General features: G+C 36.9%; 1 protein-coding gene across 2 annotated transcripts in view; it reads right to left on the bottom strand.

Moving 5' to 3' along the window:
- Positions 1 to 5,167: 5,167 nt before the first annotated feature.
- The window catches only part of LOC136029293 (uncharacterized), a 34,324-nt gene continuing 20,326 nt past the window's right edge, over positions 5,168 to 19,165 (bottom strand). The window contains exons 1-3 of one of the 2 annotated variants that reach the window (XM_065707551.1): positions 13,122 to 13,343; positions 7,547 to 7,730; positions 5,168 to 5,763 (exon numbers count right to left, since the gene is read on the bottom strand). In XM_065707551.1, the coding sequence (XP_065563623.1) occupies positions 5,228 to 5,763; positions 7,547 to 7,730; positions 13,122 to 13,145 (744 nt within the window). In that variant the 5' untranslated portion in view covers positions 13,146 to 13,343 and the 3' untranslated portion in view covers positions 5,168 to 5,227. Of the gene's footprint in view, positions 5,764 to 7,546; positions 7,731 to 13,121; positions 13,344 to 19,165 lie in introns of those variants that run through there. The other variant, XM_065707550.1, reaches the window with a different exon arrangement.

The raw sequence follows: 19,165 nt of genomic DNA, 5'->3' as shown, positions 1-19,165 counted from the left end.
TGATCTCTTGGCTCTTAGCTCTTCTCGCCTCGTCACAAGTGCCATATGAGCTCTTAGCTCTTGTTCATGTAGTCACTTCACTGACCAAGTTTCGCATCTATAAAGATGGATTGTTTCAACAAAAGTGAGGTAGGCTCGAACTATAGTACCTAGACTATTTTTACACTGGTTCCACAATTCTTTTCAGAGGGAAGCAAAGACCGTGTGGGCTTTCTGAAATCGCTGTTTAATATCACCTTATAAAGATTCATCAGTATAAAGCTGAGAGCCAAAATATGTGAAATTGTTGATCTGACCAAATTGTACCTGATTTATAGTTGGCAAAAGAGGATCAGTGTGATTTATTGTCACAGATTCTGTTTTCCCTGTACTGACTTTCAAGCCAATGCAATCTGTCCAAGTAACCACATCATCAACCATAGTTTGGGCTTTCTCTGGGTCTGAGAGGATTCCGACATCATCAGCATAGGCAAGGTCTCCAAGTAAAAAGCTCTTTCAATCTGATCTCCTGTATGAGAAGATTATGTATTCTCAAGCACCCTATCAATGCAGTAGTTAAACAGAGAAGGAGACAGGAGGAAGCGCTGTTACACTCAATCGGGAACTCCTCAGTGTCTTCTCCGTAAAACCAAATTCGGCTCACTGATCTCTTTTAGTATGCTTTAGGTAGTTTGACAGATTTCTGGGGGTTTCCGTGTTTTTTTCGAATTTTCCAAAGTTTTTGGCGGTTTATCGAGTCGAAGGCAACAGCAAAATCCAGAAATATCAGAAGCATGGACAAATTATACCTTTTTGAGCTGCTGGATAATGAGGTAGAGTGCAAAAATATTGTCAGTGCAGCCTCTCCCCGGACAAAAACTGGCTTGGCTTATTTTCTCCCCCCCCTTGAAGAATAGTCTCAAAATTTTATTGCAGTGTCAATTAGACTTATTCCCCGGTAATTTTTGCACTCAGTTTTATCAGCTTTCTTGTAGAAATGGAGAGCAGCTCATGTCTTCCAGTCCTTTGGGAGAATTTTGGCCCTCTGTACTTCTTCAGGCAAACCATAGAGCTGTTTCGCAGTGATCTCACGGCACTGTTTGTACATTTCCAAGGGGAGACCATCTTGGCCTGGGGCTTCGTTGTTCTTCAGGGCCCTAATTGATTTGAATATATCTGCTCTTGATGGAAGACAAGCTCAACATTATAAGGCTCCATTTTATTGCTAGGGGGACCACCAGGAGCTGATGATTGGAATGGGCTAGTTAGTGTTTGGAAGTGATCTTTCCGTTTGGTCAGACTATTCTTTTGACAGCTAATGAATTTTCCTGATCCTTCGCTGACAACTTCATACAAAGCAGCTTTCTTACCAGTCGATTGCTTGGGAATCTGGCAGAGGTTGCGGGTGTCATGAGTGCGAGCTACTTTTTCGAATGACAAAACAGTCTCTTCCTGCATTCCGTGGTGGTCTACACGAGCAGAGCGCTTGACCTGTCTGTGAAACTCTTTCATGACATCATTAGAGCCACTAATCTTTTTCTTTGCTCTCTGGCTACTGACACTGTTCTGGTGGTAGCACAATGGTTTTTTTGAATTTAGTTCAGCCCGGGATCTCTTCGGTGTCTCTCTCATCAACATTTTGAAGGCCTCCCATCTTTGCTGAGGGTCGCGGTTTTCCTCCTCATTCAAGTTTAGGGTATCAAAATGGTTCGTTAGCTCCATGTTTAAAGTTTGCCGAACTTCTTTATCTTGCAGCTTAACAATGTCGATTCGGGCTTTTGGTTTATTCTTTCTCCGAGATGCAGAGTCCTTTTGCTTTCAATAATCAGCTTCCTGGATGATTTATTCGCTTGAATTTTTGCTTCACACCCTATATCATAGGAAATCACTAGATTAAGGAAAAAATTACTAGTCTTGGGAGTAAAATCACTAAAATTCACCAGCAAAAAAAAATCACTAGGCAATAGAAAAAAGATCGCTTGAAATAATGATAGACTAAGAATGGCAACCCTGTTCATGGGTTGCTTACGCCGGAACGACACTAACCCGTGGTTCCCATTGCTGCAATTTCGCGCTAAATCCTGCGACATGGGACAAATGACACAAATCGTGCGACAAACAACACAAAACCATCCGTTTTGCTGCAATATCGGATGCGTTGAATAATTTCGACTCACACGACAAATCGCATGCGTTGTTCTGATTTAAAAAAAAAATAACGAAAAATGTAAATGATAAAAAGAAGTCAGTTTGAGAACCTGATATGAATTCTTCTAGAGTTTGTCGCAGCGACGCAAAAGTCCGCGTTTCTTTGTGAACCTCCTTCCGATTCTGTCGACGTCTATTCCGCCAGAAAAAAATCGTGTCGGGACCGACGCAGCAGTGGAACCAGGGGCAGGGAATTATTGACGCATACTATACGACATATTGACGCACTGATTGACGAATACTGAGGTGGTATAATCAGGTAAAAAATGTTTTATGCGGTATTCCTTGGGGCATATAAGAATCTTGGATAAGATTCTTCGATACGAAGTAAGTATAAAATACGTACATGGCACTAATCACCACAAAGACTATTGTTCTTCTGATTTACCAGGCGCAAGCCCCCCGGAAATCTCCCCCGCAGAAAGTTCCCCTCACCATATAAAATTGAACAGCCAAAAAGAAATTATTACAAATAAAAATAATGAAGAAAAGATGGAACTAGCGAATATTATACCTACATTACAGAATTTTAGCAGAATGTGTGGCGTAGAATGTCCGATAGCATTTATTTTTTCATCTTAATTTATTTCCATTCTTTTTCGTGTTTTGGAGGTTGAGTTATCATAGCAGACTAATGTAAAGGCTAAGAAAAATAATTTGAAAGTATGAAATGAGTAGCAATTGTAGACGAGTTTTCCGATGATGAAAGTTGACAGAGATAACAGGTTGGGACTAAAAAGCTCGTGTAAATACTTTTTGTGAACTTTGCCTGGCACTGACTAGAGTTGTCACTTGCCAAAATGCTTGGGGCAAGGGGCAAATGATTATACCCACTGGCTTGTCATGTTTATTGACTGTTTTGGATGGTTACATTTACTTCATGTAAATGTAACTTTTCTTAAGAAAAAAAAAGTTTAAAGATGGTCTTTTCAAGATTAAAAAGTGATTGTAGGGCAACTAACCCCCCAGGCTCTCTTTTCTCCAAATACATCCAATGACAATTTTCAGATAGCCATTTTGTTCAAAATAATTAGAAAATCAGATAACAGAAACTCCGGGGTCCACAAAAACCCTAGAGCCAAGGGCCACGTGTTGAAAGTTATGCTCCAGGGGCAAATAAGGTTTTTATGGAAGGCGTAGTTGGATTAACTTCAGAGGAGGCTCATTTGATTGGAAATTGAAAGTTAATAAATAAAGTTCTTACGGATGGGACGGCCGTACAAACTTTGGAGGTGGCTTATTCGATTGGAAATCGAACGTTCTAGTTCACTTTTTGAGAATCAATAGTAATCGCAAGACAACCAGCCTTCCCCTCTCAGCCTCTATTTTTTCAAAATGCATTCGATTAAGATTTTAAAATAATTATTTTTTTTAAATGGTCCAAAATTCAAGTAACTTTACCTTACGGGTAGAAAAATCTCCCAAAGCCCCGAGCCAAGGGCTGTAACTTATGGTAGTTGCCCATTGTTAAAATATAAGGTTTAGCGGAAAGACTGGTCGTACTAACTTTGTAAGGGGGCTCATTTTGATTGGAAATTGAAACTTCCAGTTCTTTTTGTAAGAGTCAAAAGTGATCAAAGAGAAACCAGGTCCCCGCGCCCTTTTTCCCCAAATAACTTTGCTCTAAATTTTGAGATATTCATTTTGTTCAAAATAGTTCCTGTATAATATAACAATGCCTTTGGGGTTGCCACAGCCCCACACAGCCCCAGGGATAAATAAGGTTTGTTAGAAGGGGGTCGTATTAACTTCGGAGTGGGCTCATTAGATTAGAAATTGAAAGTTCTATTTTCCTTTTTAAGGGTCAACAGTGATTGGAGGGCAAATAGACCCCTCCCCCACCCTCTTTCCCCTAAATGTATCCTCTCAAAATTTTGAGATAGCCATTTTGTTCAAATGGTTCAAATTTGTTCAAAGATAAAAAAAAAAACTTCCCCCAACAGCCAGGGGGTATGTGTTGAAAGTTTTGCTCCGGGTTCATATAAGCTTCTTATGGAAGGGGCGGTCGCATAAACTTCAAAGGGACTCATTCGAGTGGAAATTGAAAGTTTTAGTGCTCTTATTAAGAGTGATAAGTGATCAAAGGGCAACTTGCCCCCCCCACGCCCTCTTTTCTCTAAGCGCATTCGATATAAATTTTGAGGTGGATATTTTGTTATAAATATTTCTAAGCTCAAATAACAAAACATCGGTGTTAATACAACCCGAAGGGCCCAGGAGCGCGTGTGGAAAGTAAAATACAGAGGGCATTTATGGTTCTCATGGAAGGGGTGGTCGTATAAACATCGGAGGGGGCTCATTTGATTGGAACTTGAAATTTTTAGTTCCTTTATCAAGAGTCGAAATTGATCAGAGGCAGCTAGACCCCCCCCCCCCCTAAGCCCTCTTTTCCTCAAACGCATCCAATCAAATTTTGAGATAGCCATTTTACTCACAACTAGCTGTTATTGTGACGCTTCGCACCACACCAACACCTAGTTGGTGGGGGAGCTTCGCACCCCCCTAAGCCCGCTCTCAAAATTTGATCCGTTGACTTTGGGGGAAAAATGAGCGTGGGAGGGGCCTAGGTGCCCTCCAATTTTTTTGGTCCCTTAAAAAGTGCACTAGAATTTTTAATTTCCGTTAGAATGTGCCCTCTCGCAACATTCTAGGACCATTTGGTCGATACGATCACCCCTGGGGGAAAAAGAAAACAAACAAACAAATAAACACGCATCCTTGATCGGTCTTCTGGTAAAAAAATACTAAGTTCCACATTTTTGTAGATAAGAGCTTGAAACTTCTACAGTAGGGTTTTCTGATACGCTGAATGCGACGGTGTGATTTTCGTTAGGATTGTATGACTTTTAGGGGGTGTTTCCCCTTATTTTCCAAAACAAGGCAAATATATATATATATATATATATATATATATATATATATATATATATATATATATATATATATATATATATATATATATTCAATTACATGATTGTGTCCGGCATAAGAAATTTATTAGAATAATTTTTACAAAATCAATCAATATTTCCACACTTCGCTAATAGTTACTTGAAGGTCTACTTTGTAAGCTGTTGTATGGATGACTAGATATATGTATTGGAGATGGTACAGTATACATTGTTGTGCCACTAATTGGGGGAATTACTTGCGGTATGGTTGTCGTTGGAAGCATTTTAGCTTTAAAGTGCCTTTTAAGGTCACTAAATGTAGGATATGAACCAAACTTCAATTTTTTAGGAGAAACATTGCTTGGCAGAACAGGAATAACTGAATGCAGAAGGCTAAGCGATGGCAGTGAGTTGAGTGGAGGACTTGAGTGACCCGGAAAATAGTATGATGGTTCTGGAACAGGAGGAAATGCAGCCCTGTAGCTCTCGGGTGTGATAGGCATGTTTCTTGAATATCGGTATGACGGCATTGTTTTAGTTGATAGTGCAGAAATAACAGGAGAACTGGATGCATTAGGATTTCTATGGTAAGTAGCCACGTTTTTTCTTGAAGGATACAGACGAACTGGGACCAAAGGCATCACTGGATAATTCGGCTGATTACTTATAAATTCTGAACTGGGACCTGAAAAAAATCAATAATTAAACTAATAAATGATCCTACATCTCATATCGATTTCCGATGGTACTGTAATTTGATATTTCGAGTGAAAGTATTAGAGTTCTTCAAGCACTTATTCTGTAATTCCAAACTGTACTTAATTAAGTTATTCGCGATGGTAGAATTTGAAAAATGTGATCGTCAGAGGCGGTCTTCATACCAAAGCATATAAAAAAGTCTTTGAAAGGTCCATAGTGCATACATTCTCTCAAAAATTTATTTTTATTTTATTTTAACGCTTTTCGAAAGAGATGGACTAATAAGAACTAAAGTAACAACACTAAATATGGGTATAAGCGTATTATGACTAGAATAAATATTTCTTTTTGGATGGACGTCAATAAGTCCCGAACTCGGACTACGTGACGGAACCAAATAAAAATAACTGCTGGTTGTTCTTAACAAAAACACGTGTCAACACGCATTGTAGACAAAGTACGGAGAAAAATAGAGGGATAGGCTAGGAAGAACTGAACAGAGAAGAGAGAAGAACAAATGGAGAAGGAGAGCGAGATATGCAAAGCAAGATAGCGAGAAGGGACTCAAAACTCACACAATATATATATATATATATATATATATATATATATATATATATATATATATATATATATATATATATATATATATATATATATATATATATATATATATATATATATATATATATATATATACATATATCAAAAAAGAAAAAGAGGGACTAAATCGCTCGGGATGTATTGGTATCTTTACGCTAAAGTTTGACTCTTTGCCACAATTCTACTTTTTAAAACAATTAAAAACTTTAGCGTAAAGAGCGAGGCGTTGCGGAGGTGACAACCCATTTCATATACGGAGTAATTTCTGTTCGTTTTAAGTTTTAATGTCGCTCCTTACTTTCAGTTAAAAAAAACTATTTTTTTTTATTTAATTTTTCTAAAGGACATGATTTTTATGTTCAAAGAAATATCAGAGATTTTAATATAGATTTTGTCAAGCCATTTCTTGAAGGTAGTGGGGGGACGGTGGAACAAAGGGTCATTTTTAGGCCATTTTTTGGAGGATTGAGGTTTGAGCAAGTCGATGGCTGGTTAATTTCACCACTAACTAGAAAAAAGACCACAAAATTTGAACTTCATAGACTCATTGCGTCGGAATCCAAAAGCATCTTCATTGGCATAGAAAATATCTGAGTGTGGTGACGAGATTTGTAAACATGGCTACACACTGTGTTCTTATGCCTTATTTAGAGTCACCTTCTTTCCATTCAGTCTAGCAGCTATTTACTTTAATTGCCTTAATTTATGCTTAGGAGCGAAAACAGACCCAAGGATGGAGTCAGCTTCGTCGTTAACAATAGTAATAGTGAAGTTTTGAGGGTGAAACTATCACATGAGTTTCAAAAACATTTCAAAGACTATTCATGAAACATTTACTTCAGTCTTTGTAACATTGGGAAAATCACTATTTCTACAGATATTCAAGTCCTATTCACAACCAGACTTTCGATTTGATCTTAAGCCGCCACGTATAAGTGATTAGCTTTTGATCTCTAAAGCCTGCTCGGGCTATTGCTGTATGTAAAAATGGACCACAAAACGTTCGTTGCTGAACTTCTGGACTAATCTATTGAAGCCATCCTAAGTTTCAATTTTGCTCCATTTACAGTTCCTGGTTGAAAAATTAGCTAGCCAATAATATTAACAATTGCAAGTAGCACTAGCTTAGTATGTGATATTTAAACTGGCTTAACCAGTCTGCTTACCTCGAGGTTTGTTTTCAAGAAGGCTTCCAAGTCCAATTAAGGCTGGCCTTTTAGAGCCTGCGTGCGAAAGAAGTTTGTTCTGGATTTTCAATGTTCTAAGAAGCAAACTTTGTGGATCTAACTTTTGGTCATGATGTCCCAATATAGCTCCAATACACGTTGCAATGGTCATGGTTTTGAGTACCTGAAATGCATCATATCATATTATGCATAAGAGTAATATCGATTATTCCATCGACACCAAGTTTCAGACAAAGCTAAATTTAATACTCAAGGGAAATACAAAATAAATAGAAGGATAAAGATCCTTCAGAGCCATTGATAGCGCATAGGGTACCAAATTGCCATTTCAGTTGCTGGGTATTTTTCACAGAGAAGGTAGCAAGCCTGTCAACCAACCTTGTGCCAGCTGGAATTAAACACCGGCCCCGTGTTACAACATTGAGCATCAATCCATTGTACCTAACCTAAGGTACCTAACCTAACTTTAAAAAATAATTAGAGAAAGCCTACCTTTAATGTCGACACATAAGGATGATAAAATTAAACTGGGGATAATTTCTTTGTTTGCGAAAAAATTATAAAAGTCACTCTTACAAAAAGAAATAAGCAGAATTTTAGTTCCATTTCTGCTGTAACGTTATTTTTGCTGCTAATATTATTGTATTCTTATCTAAAAGGAGAAGGTAAAAAAAAGGTAAAGGATACTGCATTAGACTTTGAAGTCCCTACCGGCGGTGCTGATCTCCGTTTCTTGGCCCTTCAGCCAGGAAGTGCAATGGGGGGCTGGGGGCCAACCATCCTGTGCTTTCGCACACCCTTCCTGTTTACCTTCCCCAGATTTCTCCAGGTACCCCTTTAGAGCTGGGTCGACTCTGACTAAGCTTACAGAATCACGCCACTGAACCCCATCCCAAACTGGACAATTGGATACACTGGGATTCGAACCCGCGTCCTCTCAGACACAGGATTCCTATGGTTCTCCTTTTAGGAGAACCAAGGGAAAATCCCAAAGACACCTATAAAAGGCGGCTAATTTGAAAAATAATGCGATCTTTCTTTAAAAAGTGTCGTACTTCTTCCGTTTTGTACAAAATTTCGTACTTTCTTTACATTTTAGTGTACTACAGAATGGGCTGGAACCATCTCTTGGTGATCAACATTTGCAGCTCTGACAGCTTTCCTAAAAATAATTTGTCGGGGAATAATTTCAGAATGGACATAACGAATTAAATTGGACGGGCTATAACTTCGAATGGACCTGGCGAATTAGATATATCATAGAAAACTGACACTCCAGAGAATTGCAAAAATTTCAGAAAGTATTTGAAACCGTCAGAAAAAGTTCACCAGTTGGTATTAGCGGTCAGATACTCCTCTTACACTTGCAGAGATTAGATAGCGTCACGTCTTTCTTTGAAAGTTCTGCCATCTGTAATCATTGACGGCACTTCGATGTCAGTAAGTGTATAACAATGGCAGTTGACTATGGTTGACTTGACCACAATCCAGTGACGTCAATTCACGAAAATTTAAAGGGGGCAAAGTGCATTTTTAAAATTCTTGGTGGGGGACATCTTTTCCAATTTTTCAAAAGAAATACTCAAAAAAGGGTATATTTCCTTGAAAATATTCCCCCCAAAAATAATAATTTTGGATTAAATATTCTTGGAATTTAAACAGCGGCCTTTTGTTTATTACCCGAGATGGATTCAAGTACATTAAATGCTGCTTAATCATTTTTATGGACTTTTAATGCACTACGTTGACTTAAAGAAAAGAAAATCTTCATTTTCCTGATAATTGGTCCCATGTATTGCCTTCGTTGTATGTGGTTCACTTGCCAGCTATTGTTTTTCCACTACATGCCTGTATTTGCCTTTCAAATTTATACTGACAATTTTCTTTTAGCTTGCAGAGACAAAATTATTAACTAAATATAAATTATATAATTACACATATTACCTAAGCAATCATCAATTTCAACAGGGTGGCCAGTATGCCAAAAAAATAAAAAAAATAAAAGAGCTTTCCATTCATCAAAGGCAACGAGAACAACGTCATTTTAGGTTCTCAAAACCACAGCTAAGAAAACTTATAGAAAATCCCTTATTGATATTTTCTACAGATATTTTCTTAGGTCTGCCAAAAATTCACCGATCTTAAGGGACCTTTGCCCAATTTTTGGAAAAGAGAAAATGTCCTTAGATTTGCACAGCTATCAAGCTCGCCATCGTCACAAGGGTTAATTCCTACTAGATCCCCTCTCCCACAGTAGACAAATGCTGTGCATCACATGCACACATCTTCCGCAACTAATTGATTTTAACAAATATAAACATTTGTGTAAAAGAGATTCAAACAAGTCTTTTTTTACGGAAAAATAAGTTTTTGTGTTAGTATTTGCATGAATCTATAGGAAAATTTGTACAGACCTTTTCAGGACGATTTTGGTTGGGGGGGGGGTAGAGGGGAGGGCGCTACGGGGGAGGATCTTCCCTTGGAGGAATTTGTCATGGGAAAAGAGAAATTCCACGAAGGGGCGCAGGATTTTCTAGCATTATTTAAAAAGAAACAATGAAAAAATAAATATGAAAAAGTTTTTTCAACTGAAAGTAAGGACCAGCATTAAAACTTAAAACGAACAGAGATTATTACGCATATGGGGGGGGGGGCATCTCTTCCTAAATAGCTCGCTCTTTACGCTAAAGTATTTTTAGTAATCTCAACTATTTATTCTACAGTCTTTGTGATTCAGGTGTCAATCTTAAAGAATTGGGACAAAATTAAAGCTTTAGCGTAAAAAGTGAGGTATTAACGAGGGTGCAAACCCCTCATATACATAATAAAAATATACGAATATAGAAGTTCGTTACGTAAGTTAATGTGTAAGTTATGTATATTTCTTACTAATAAAAACTTTCGTAAAAAAGTAACAATTCTAGTTTTTAGGTAACCAAAAAAAATGGTGGGCAACTAGGTATCCTCTCCCACCCGTTTTTTCAAAATCGTCTGATCAAAACTAAGAAAAAGCCCATTTAGCAAAAAAAATTAATACGCAAATTTCGTTTTAATTATTCATTTGCGGAGAGCCAAAATAAAAACATGCATTAATTCAAAAACGTTCAGAAATTAAATAAAAAAAAAACAAGTTTTTTTTAACTGAAAGTAAGGAGCGACATTAATACTTAAAATGAACAGAAATTACTTCGTGTATAAAAGAGGCTGTTCCTCCCTCAACGTCCCGCTCTTTACGCTAAAGTTATTTACTGTTTACTAAAGTAGAATTGAGAGAAAGAGTAAAACTTTAGCGTAAAGAGCGGGACGTTGAGGGAGGAACAGCCCCTTTCATACACGGAGTAATTTCTGTTCGTTTAAGTTTTATTGTCGCTCCTCACTTTCAGTTTAAAAAAAAACTTTTTTTTTTTGTTTAATTTCTGAACGTTTTTGAATTAGTGCATGTTTTTATTTTGGCTCTCCGCAAATGAATAATTAAAACCAAATTTGCGTATTATTTTTTTTTGCTAAATGGCTATCTCTTAGTTTTGATATAGAATGCTGTTACAAGTACTTCGCAAGTCTATATGACAGCGATAGTTCAGGGGACATGTTTAAACAAATTCTCTAGTGGCTCTGATTTTCTCTAGGATGAAATAATTATCTTTTACCGCTCTAAAGGATTCAAAAACTCCCTTTGTTAACCTATGGATAACATTGTTAAGCAGATTGTTTCATACTACTAATTGTGAAAGAAAGAAGATGAAATCTCGATTTTGTGTATTTGTGGAGTAGGAAAATTTCCATGGGAGATTTGGAAAATGTTTCTTCACTTAGCCTTGAGAGGAAACAAGTTTTGAAATGAGGAAATGCACTTAAAAACTACCGTGTTCTTCTAAGGAGACCTTTTTTGTCACCGGAAAAGCAACGCATAATTAATTTTGTTAATAATATTTTACAATGATTCCTGTTCTAGACTAGCAACAATAACTGCACAATTCTTGTGTAAATTATACACAACATTTTGTTGAATTTTTAGGTTGCATTTTTTTTCACTTATTTCTAAAGTAAAATTCGTTGACTTATCTTGAAGATATTTAAATGCTGTTGAATTAAGTGAATGAGACATTCACCGTTGTTTATAGAGCCTGAACTATGCCGAGGAAGGTATTCTCAAGGGTCAACTTCCCCCCACTCCCTCCTCACAGGCACTGGCCTTTAATAATATTGGGCAACCTTTGCGTTATAAGTATAACTTCCAGAAATAGAAATAAATCAAACAAATACCGAGGGAAAATGTTTAGAGCTTTTTAATTCGCTAATTCTTGAATTAATAAACTTTAAAGAATTTGTAAAAAAAAACCTAAATTAGGGAAAAAATCTTAATATGGCATTAATCTACTCAGATCATCGAAATTCTATTTTAAAATCTCGGTAAAATTCTAGTTGATTGACTTTTGGCTATCTCAGAAAGGGGCTAGATTAGAAAAATGAAACTTTCAGGGATAAGTCTAAAGGCTAAAATATGTCCCGTGAAGGTATTTTGAAGTTCCCGCCTCCACTCCTTCTCCCTCTAGAGGGCCCTGACCTTTGATGACCTTTGAAAACATGTGTGTTATAAAAGTGGAACCTTGCAAAATAGATCTTCTGCTTGAATAAAGTACAGCAAAACTGTTTTCAGCTTCACAACTTTGCTCAATCCCAATTCATATGGTTTTAAAGATATGCAAATACATTTCTTAAATTTTGAAAAAAAAACATTGATATGGCTCAAAATTCTACTCAAATAATAGGAATTGCATTTTTAGAACTAAAGGCAGAGAAAAGGCAACTGGTAACTAAAAATTAAGGTAAAATGTTGTTTTGTCGAAATTTTAATATGTATAGGCCTGTCATGAAGGTGAATTTCAGGGCCCTTTAGAGGGAGAAGGAGTGGAGGTGGGTACTTCAAAATACCTTCCTGGGACATACTCTAGCCTTTAGACCCATCCCTGGAAGTTTCATTTTTCTAACCTAACCCCTTTCCGAGATAGCCAAAAGTCAATCAACTAGAATTTTACCGAGTTGGGTACTTTAAAATACCTTCCCGGGACATACTTTAGCCTGTAGACCCATCCATTAAAGTTTCATTTTCCTAACCTAAACCCTTTACGAGATAGCAAGAAGTCAATTAACTAGAATTTTACCTTTTTTTTCACAAGATTACCGTTTTATCATATAAAATAGGCGTAATGTTGCACTTAAATTATTAGTAGCAAAACGCTGACCGATAGAATCATATCTATCAGCACTCAAACTTCCATATTTGTTCTACATTCCCTTCCTTTCAAAACAATTTATATTATTTATTATTATTTATTATTATTAATATTATTTATATTATTTATTATTTTAAAACAAAATATTATTTTTAACTATAAAATTAAAATATTACAATTATAATATAATTATAATTAAATATTAAAAATTAATTATTAAATATTAAATTAATTATAAAATAATAAAATAATTCATTAAATTAATTTTTTATTTTATATATTGTATTTTATAGCTAAATAATATTTTATAGTCTACTCACTTTTAAAAGATTTGCCTCCTTCATTGCTGCAAAATTGTATTCAGTTCGTGTTTGAGAACTCAGTTCAACGGTAATTGATACATACTCAAAAATAGCCTAGGCCTAAGACGATGTTGTCTACTATGAAACTAGAGAAATTAACCCCTTTAGGCCAGATTTGTTTTGATCAGGCTATTGTTGAAATATTCCATTGACCTTTGTGTATGACATTGACCAATGAGCAACACTACGTGTTTATATCATTTTCTGATCTGAGTTTCGTCTTCTTTGACTTTAGGTAAACCTTTCGAAAAAATTGCAATAAACTCGGAAATCATATATTTCAGTGTTACGACAAAAGACCGGCCAAAGTATTCCTCAGATTTTCAGCTTATGCCTCAATATCAAACAGTTCGTGGTAACGAACTGTAGTAAGGAGCGACCCGGCTCAATAGTAAACGAAACTCTAAAAAACGGAATTTCGATACTAAAAGATATATCAAAGGAATTGGATTTTTATGCTGATTTTAAATATATAAGTTTCATCAAATTTAGTCTTTGTCATCAAAAGTTACGAGCCTGAGAAAATTTGCCTTATTTTGGAAAATAGGGGGTAACACCCCCTAAAAGTCATAGGATCTTAACGAAAATTACACCATCGCATTCAGCGTATCAGAGAACCCTATACACAAAATTCCAAGGTCCAATCTACAAAAATGTGGAATTTCGTATTTTTTGCCAGAAGACAAATCACGGGTGCGTGTTTATTTGTTTTTTGTTTTGTTTTTTTTCCCAGGGGTCATCGTATGGACCAAGTGGTCCTAGAGTGTTGCAAGAGGGCTCATTCTAACGGAAATGAAAAGTTCTAGTGCCCTTTTTAAGTGACCAAAAAAATTGGAGGGCACCTAGGCCCCTTCCCACGCTCATATTTTTCCCAAAGTCAACGGATCAAAATTTTGAGATAGCCATTTTGTTCCGCATAGTCGAAAACCATAATAACTATGTCTTTGGGGATGACTTACCCCCCACAGTCCCTGGGGGAGGGGCTGCAAGTTACAAACTTTGACCAATGTTTACATACAGTAATGGTTACTGGGAAGTGTACCGATGTTATCAGGGGGATTTTTTTGGTTTGGGTGTGGGGTTCAGGAGAGGGGGCTATATGGGAGGATCTTTCCTTGGAGGAGTATTTCATGGGGGAAGAAAAATTCAATGAAAAGGGCGCAGGACTTTCTAGCATTACTATAAAAAAAACAATGAAAATATAAACATGAAAAAGTTTTTTCAATTGAAAGTAAGGAGAAGTATTAAAACTTAAAACGAACAGAGATTATTACGCATATGAAGGGTTCTAAAAATACTTTAGCATAAACAGCGAGGTATTTAGGAGGAGATAAATACTTCGCTCTTTATGCCAAAATTTTTTAAAATAATTTCAACTATTTATTCTACGGCCTTTCTGATTCAGAGGTCATTCTTAAAGAATTGGGATAAAACGTAACGTAAGTTACGTAAGTTATGTACGTTTGTTACGTAAGTTAATTCTTAAGTTACCTTTTTTTTTTTTACTAATAAAAACGTTCGTTAAAAATTAAAAGATCTAGTTGCCTCTTTGAGTAATCGAAAAATTGGAAGGCAACTAGACCTCCTTCCCCACCCCTTATTTCTCATAATCGTCTGATCAAAACTAAGAGAAAGCCATTTAGCCAAAAAAAGAATTAATATGCAAATTTCGTTTTAGTAATTTATGTACGGAGAGCCAAAATCAGACATGCATTAATTCAAAAACTTTCAGAAATTAAATGAAAAAAAACAAGTTTTTTTAAATGAAAGTAAGGAGCGACATTAAAACTTAAAACGAACAGAAATTACTCCGTATATGAAAGGGGCTTTTCCTCCTCGACACCCCGCTCCTTGCGCTAAAGTTTGATTCTTTCTCGCAACTCTACTTTTTAAAACAATAAAAAACTTTAGCGTAAGGAGCGGGGTGTCGAGGAGGAAAAGCCCCTTTCATATACGGAGTAATTTCTGTTCGTTTTAAGTTTTAATGTCGCTCCTTACTTTCATTTAAAAAAACTTGTTTTTTTTTATTTTTTATAACTACAGGCGAATCTAACCACCTTTTTTAAATTATCAATTAAATAACACCTACAGAAAGTAAAAGAAAAATCGATTTCCCAGCCATATTAGAGGAATCTCTATTCTCTTTCCTTACCGGCAAAGAATAAAAAAGAGTAAATAAAGATTTTCGTGAAACTTTAAGTATTATCACATGCTCAGCCTACGCTGTGTTTCATCCTACATAAAGGTGTACTATCACTTGTTACATTTAAAAATGGTCTTTCATTCACTTCGAAGGAAGCAGGATAAATCAATCAAAACCGAAGGGACAAAATACGTTGCAGGGACAGATACAAGGGTGGTGCTTCTGTAAAATAATAATAATAGAAAGAAAACTTTTCAAAGAAAGCCGAGAGCGATACTTAAAATCTAGAACATGCAGACAGTAACTAAAATATTAAATCAAACTTAAAATAGAACAAAAGGACTATGAATGATCCAACGAGCTATTCTGAAATACTGCATGTGCGTCATTAAATAACTTAGCAACCACTATCAGAGAAAATCCTAGGGGGGGCAACCAGGGCAGTTACCTCTGGCACCATGGCTTGGAGGGCACCGCGGCTGGGGAAATACCCATTTTGATCCAATTTTTCACTGTGATTCGGCTTTTTTTTTTGTTTATATTTGAGTCAGGAGAGGCGCAGTAATAAATTTTTCCGTCACCAACCCTACGAGCGGCTCTGATCATGGTGTCTTTCGATTTACCTTGCTATTTAAGACTTAGACTCAAATTATGACTCAAACTGTAATATTATTTTGATAAATTTTCCAGTAAAAATTCAGCCCCTTCTTCTCGATACAGAAGTTTCCTTGGCCCATCCTCCCCCTTTGCTCTGAAAGTTTCAAGTCTGTTTCCCAAGATATTTCTGAGATATTCTGAATGCGGTATTTCCATTATCTGGATACAAACAGTCTCCTGTAATATTAAATAAAAAAAATAGTTTTTTAACTGAAAGTAAGGAGCGACATTAAAACTTAAAACGAACAGAAATTACTCCGTATATGAAAGTGGCTGTTCCCTCCTCAACGCCCCGCTCTTTACGCTAAAGTTTGACTCTTTCTCTCAACTCTACTTTTTAAAACAGTAAAACACTTTAACGTAAAGAGTGGGGTGTTGAGGAGGGAACAGCCCCTTTACACTTCCCAATAACCGTTACTATGTGTAAACACTGGTCAGAGTTTGTAATTTGCAGCCCCTCCCACGGGGACTTTGGGGGAGTAAGTCGTCCCCAAAGACATAGTTTCTTGGTTTTTTGACTATACTGAATAAAATGGATATCTCAGAATTTTTATCCTTTGACTTTGAGAAAACAATGAGCGTGGGAGGGGCGTAGGTGCCCTCCAATTTTTTGGTCACTTAAAAAGGGCACTAGAACTTTTAATTTCCGTTAGAATGATCCCTCTTGTGACACTTTAGGAACACTGGGTCGATATGATCACCCATGGGAAAAAAACACGCATCCGTGACCTGTCTTGTGGCAAAAAATACAAAATTCCGCATTTTTGTAGATAGAAGCTTAAAACTTCTAAATTAGGGTTCTCTGATACGCTGAATCTGATGGTGTGATTTTCGTTAAGATTCTATGATTTTGACGGGTGTTTCCCCCTATTTTCTAAAATTAGGTACATTTTCTTAGGCTCGTAACTTCTGATGGGTAAGATTAAACTTGATGAAACTTATGTATTTAAAATTAGCATTGAAATGCAATTCTTTTGATGTAAATATTGGTATCAAAATTCCGTTTTTATGGCACTTGCTATTAACCAAGTGACATATAGCAATCGCAAATTCTGTCGGTCTGTCGGTCTGTTGATCTGTCTGTCTGTCGGTCCCGGTTTTGCTACTTTAGGCACTTCCAGGTAAGCTAGGACGATGAAATTTGGCAAGCGTATCTGGGAGTGGAGAGATCGGGATGAAACTTGATGGGAAAAATAAGCACAAGTCCCAGATACATGATTGACATAATCGAACGGATCCGCTCTCTTTGGGGTAGTTGGGGAGGGGGGGGGGGGTAATTCTGAAAAATTAGAAAAAATGAGGCATTTTTAACTTATAAGCGGGTGATCGGATCTCAATGAAATTTGATGTTTAGAAGGATATCGTATCTTAGAGCTCTTATTTTAAATCCCGACCGGATCTGGTGACATGGGGGGGGGAGTTGGGAGGAGGAAACCTAAAACTTGGAAAACACTTAGAGTGGAGGGATCAGGATGAAACTTGGTGGGAAAAATAAACACAAGTCCTAGATACATGATTGACATAAACGGAATGGATCCGCTCTCTTTGGGGTAGTTGGGGGGGGGGTATTTCTGAAAAACTAGAAAACATGAGGTATTTTTAACTTACGAACGGGTGATCGGATCTCAATGAAATTTAATATTTAGAAGGATATCGTGGCTCAGAGCTCTTATTTTAAACCTGACCGGATCTGGTGACATTGGGGGGGGGAGTTGGGAGTGGGAAACCTAAAACTTAGAAAACACTTAGAGTGGAGGGAACGGGATGAAACTTGGTGGGAAAAATAATCACGAGTCCTAGATACATGATTGACATAACCGGAACGGATCCGCTCTCTTTGGGGTAGTTGGGGGAGGGGTTAATTCTGAAAAATTAGAAAAAATGAGGTATTTTTAACTTACGAACGGGTGATCGGATCTCAATGAAATTTGATATTTAGAAGGATATCGTTTCTCAAAGCTCTTATTTTAAATCCTGACCGGATCTGGTGAGATTGGGGGAAGTTTCAGGTGGGGGAACCTAAAATCATGGAAAACACTTAGATTGGAGGGATCGGGATGAAACTTGGTGGGAAAAATAAGCAGAAGTCTTACATACGTTATTTACATAATTAGAACGGATCCGATCTATTGGGGGGGGGGGTTAATTCTGAAAAATAAGAAAAAATTACGTATTTTTACGAAAGGAGTGATCGGATCTTCATGAAACTTCATATTTAGAAGGACCTCGTAACTCAGATCTCTTATTTTAAATCTCAACCGGATCAAGCGTAATTGGGGGGGGGGCAGTTGGGGTGACCGGAAATCTTTGAAAATACTGAAAGCGGTGAGATCAGGATGAAACTGGATGGGAAGAATAGAAACCTGTCTAAGATACGTGACTGACATAACCGGACCGGATCTGCTCTCTTTGGTGAAATTAGGGGGGGAGGTAATTTTGAAAATTGAGGTATTTGTAACTTACGAAAGGGTGACCATATCTTAATGAAATTTGATATTTAGAAGGATCTTGTGTTTTAAAGTTCTAATTTTAAATTCCGACCAGATCCTGTGACATTTGGGGGAGTTGGAGGGGGAAACCGGAACTCTTGGAAAACGTGAAAATTGGGGTATTTTTATCTTACGAATAGATGATCGGATCTTAACGAAATTTGGTTTTTAGAAGGAATTCATGTCTCAGAGCTCTTATTTCAAATCCTGACCAGATCTTTTGACATTGGGGGGAGTTGGAGGGGGAAATCTTGGAAAAACACTTGGAGTGGAGGAATCGGGATGAAGCTTGATGGATAGAATAAACAAATGTCTTTGATACGTGATTGACAGAATCGTACTGGATTCGCTCTCTTTGGGGGAGTTGGAGGTAGGGGTTCAGTGATTTGGCGAGTTTGGTGCTTTTGGACGTGCTAGGATGATGAAAATCGGTAGGCGTGTCAGGGAGCTGCACAATTTGACTTGATAAAGTCGTTTTCCCAGATTCGACCATCTGGGGGGCTGAAGGGAGAGGAAAAATTAGAAAAAATTAGGTATTTATAACTTACGAGTGGGTGGTAGGATCTTAATGAATTTTGATATTTACAAGGACATCGTGACTCAGAGCTCTTATGTTAAATCCTGACCGGCATTAAGCCTCTGATTTCACATTTTAAATCAATCTATTGATTCATAGAATTTTGTTAGAGCTCATACCATATGATCTCTTGGCT

This window comes from Artemia franciscana, chromosome 7 (assembly GCF_032884065.1).
Source record: "Artemia franciscana chromosome 7, ASM3288406v1, whole genome shotgun sequence".
Lineage (NCBI taxonomy): Eukaryota > Metazoa > Arthropoda > Branchiopoda > Anostraca > Artemiidae > Artemia > Artemia franciscana.
This window is presented reverse-complemented; position numbering and strand designations above follow the sequence as displayed.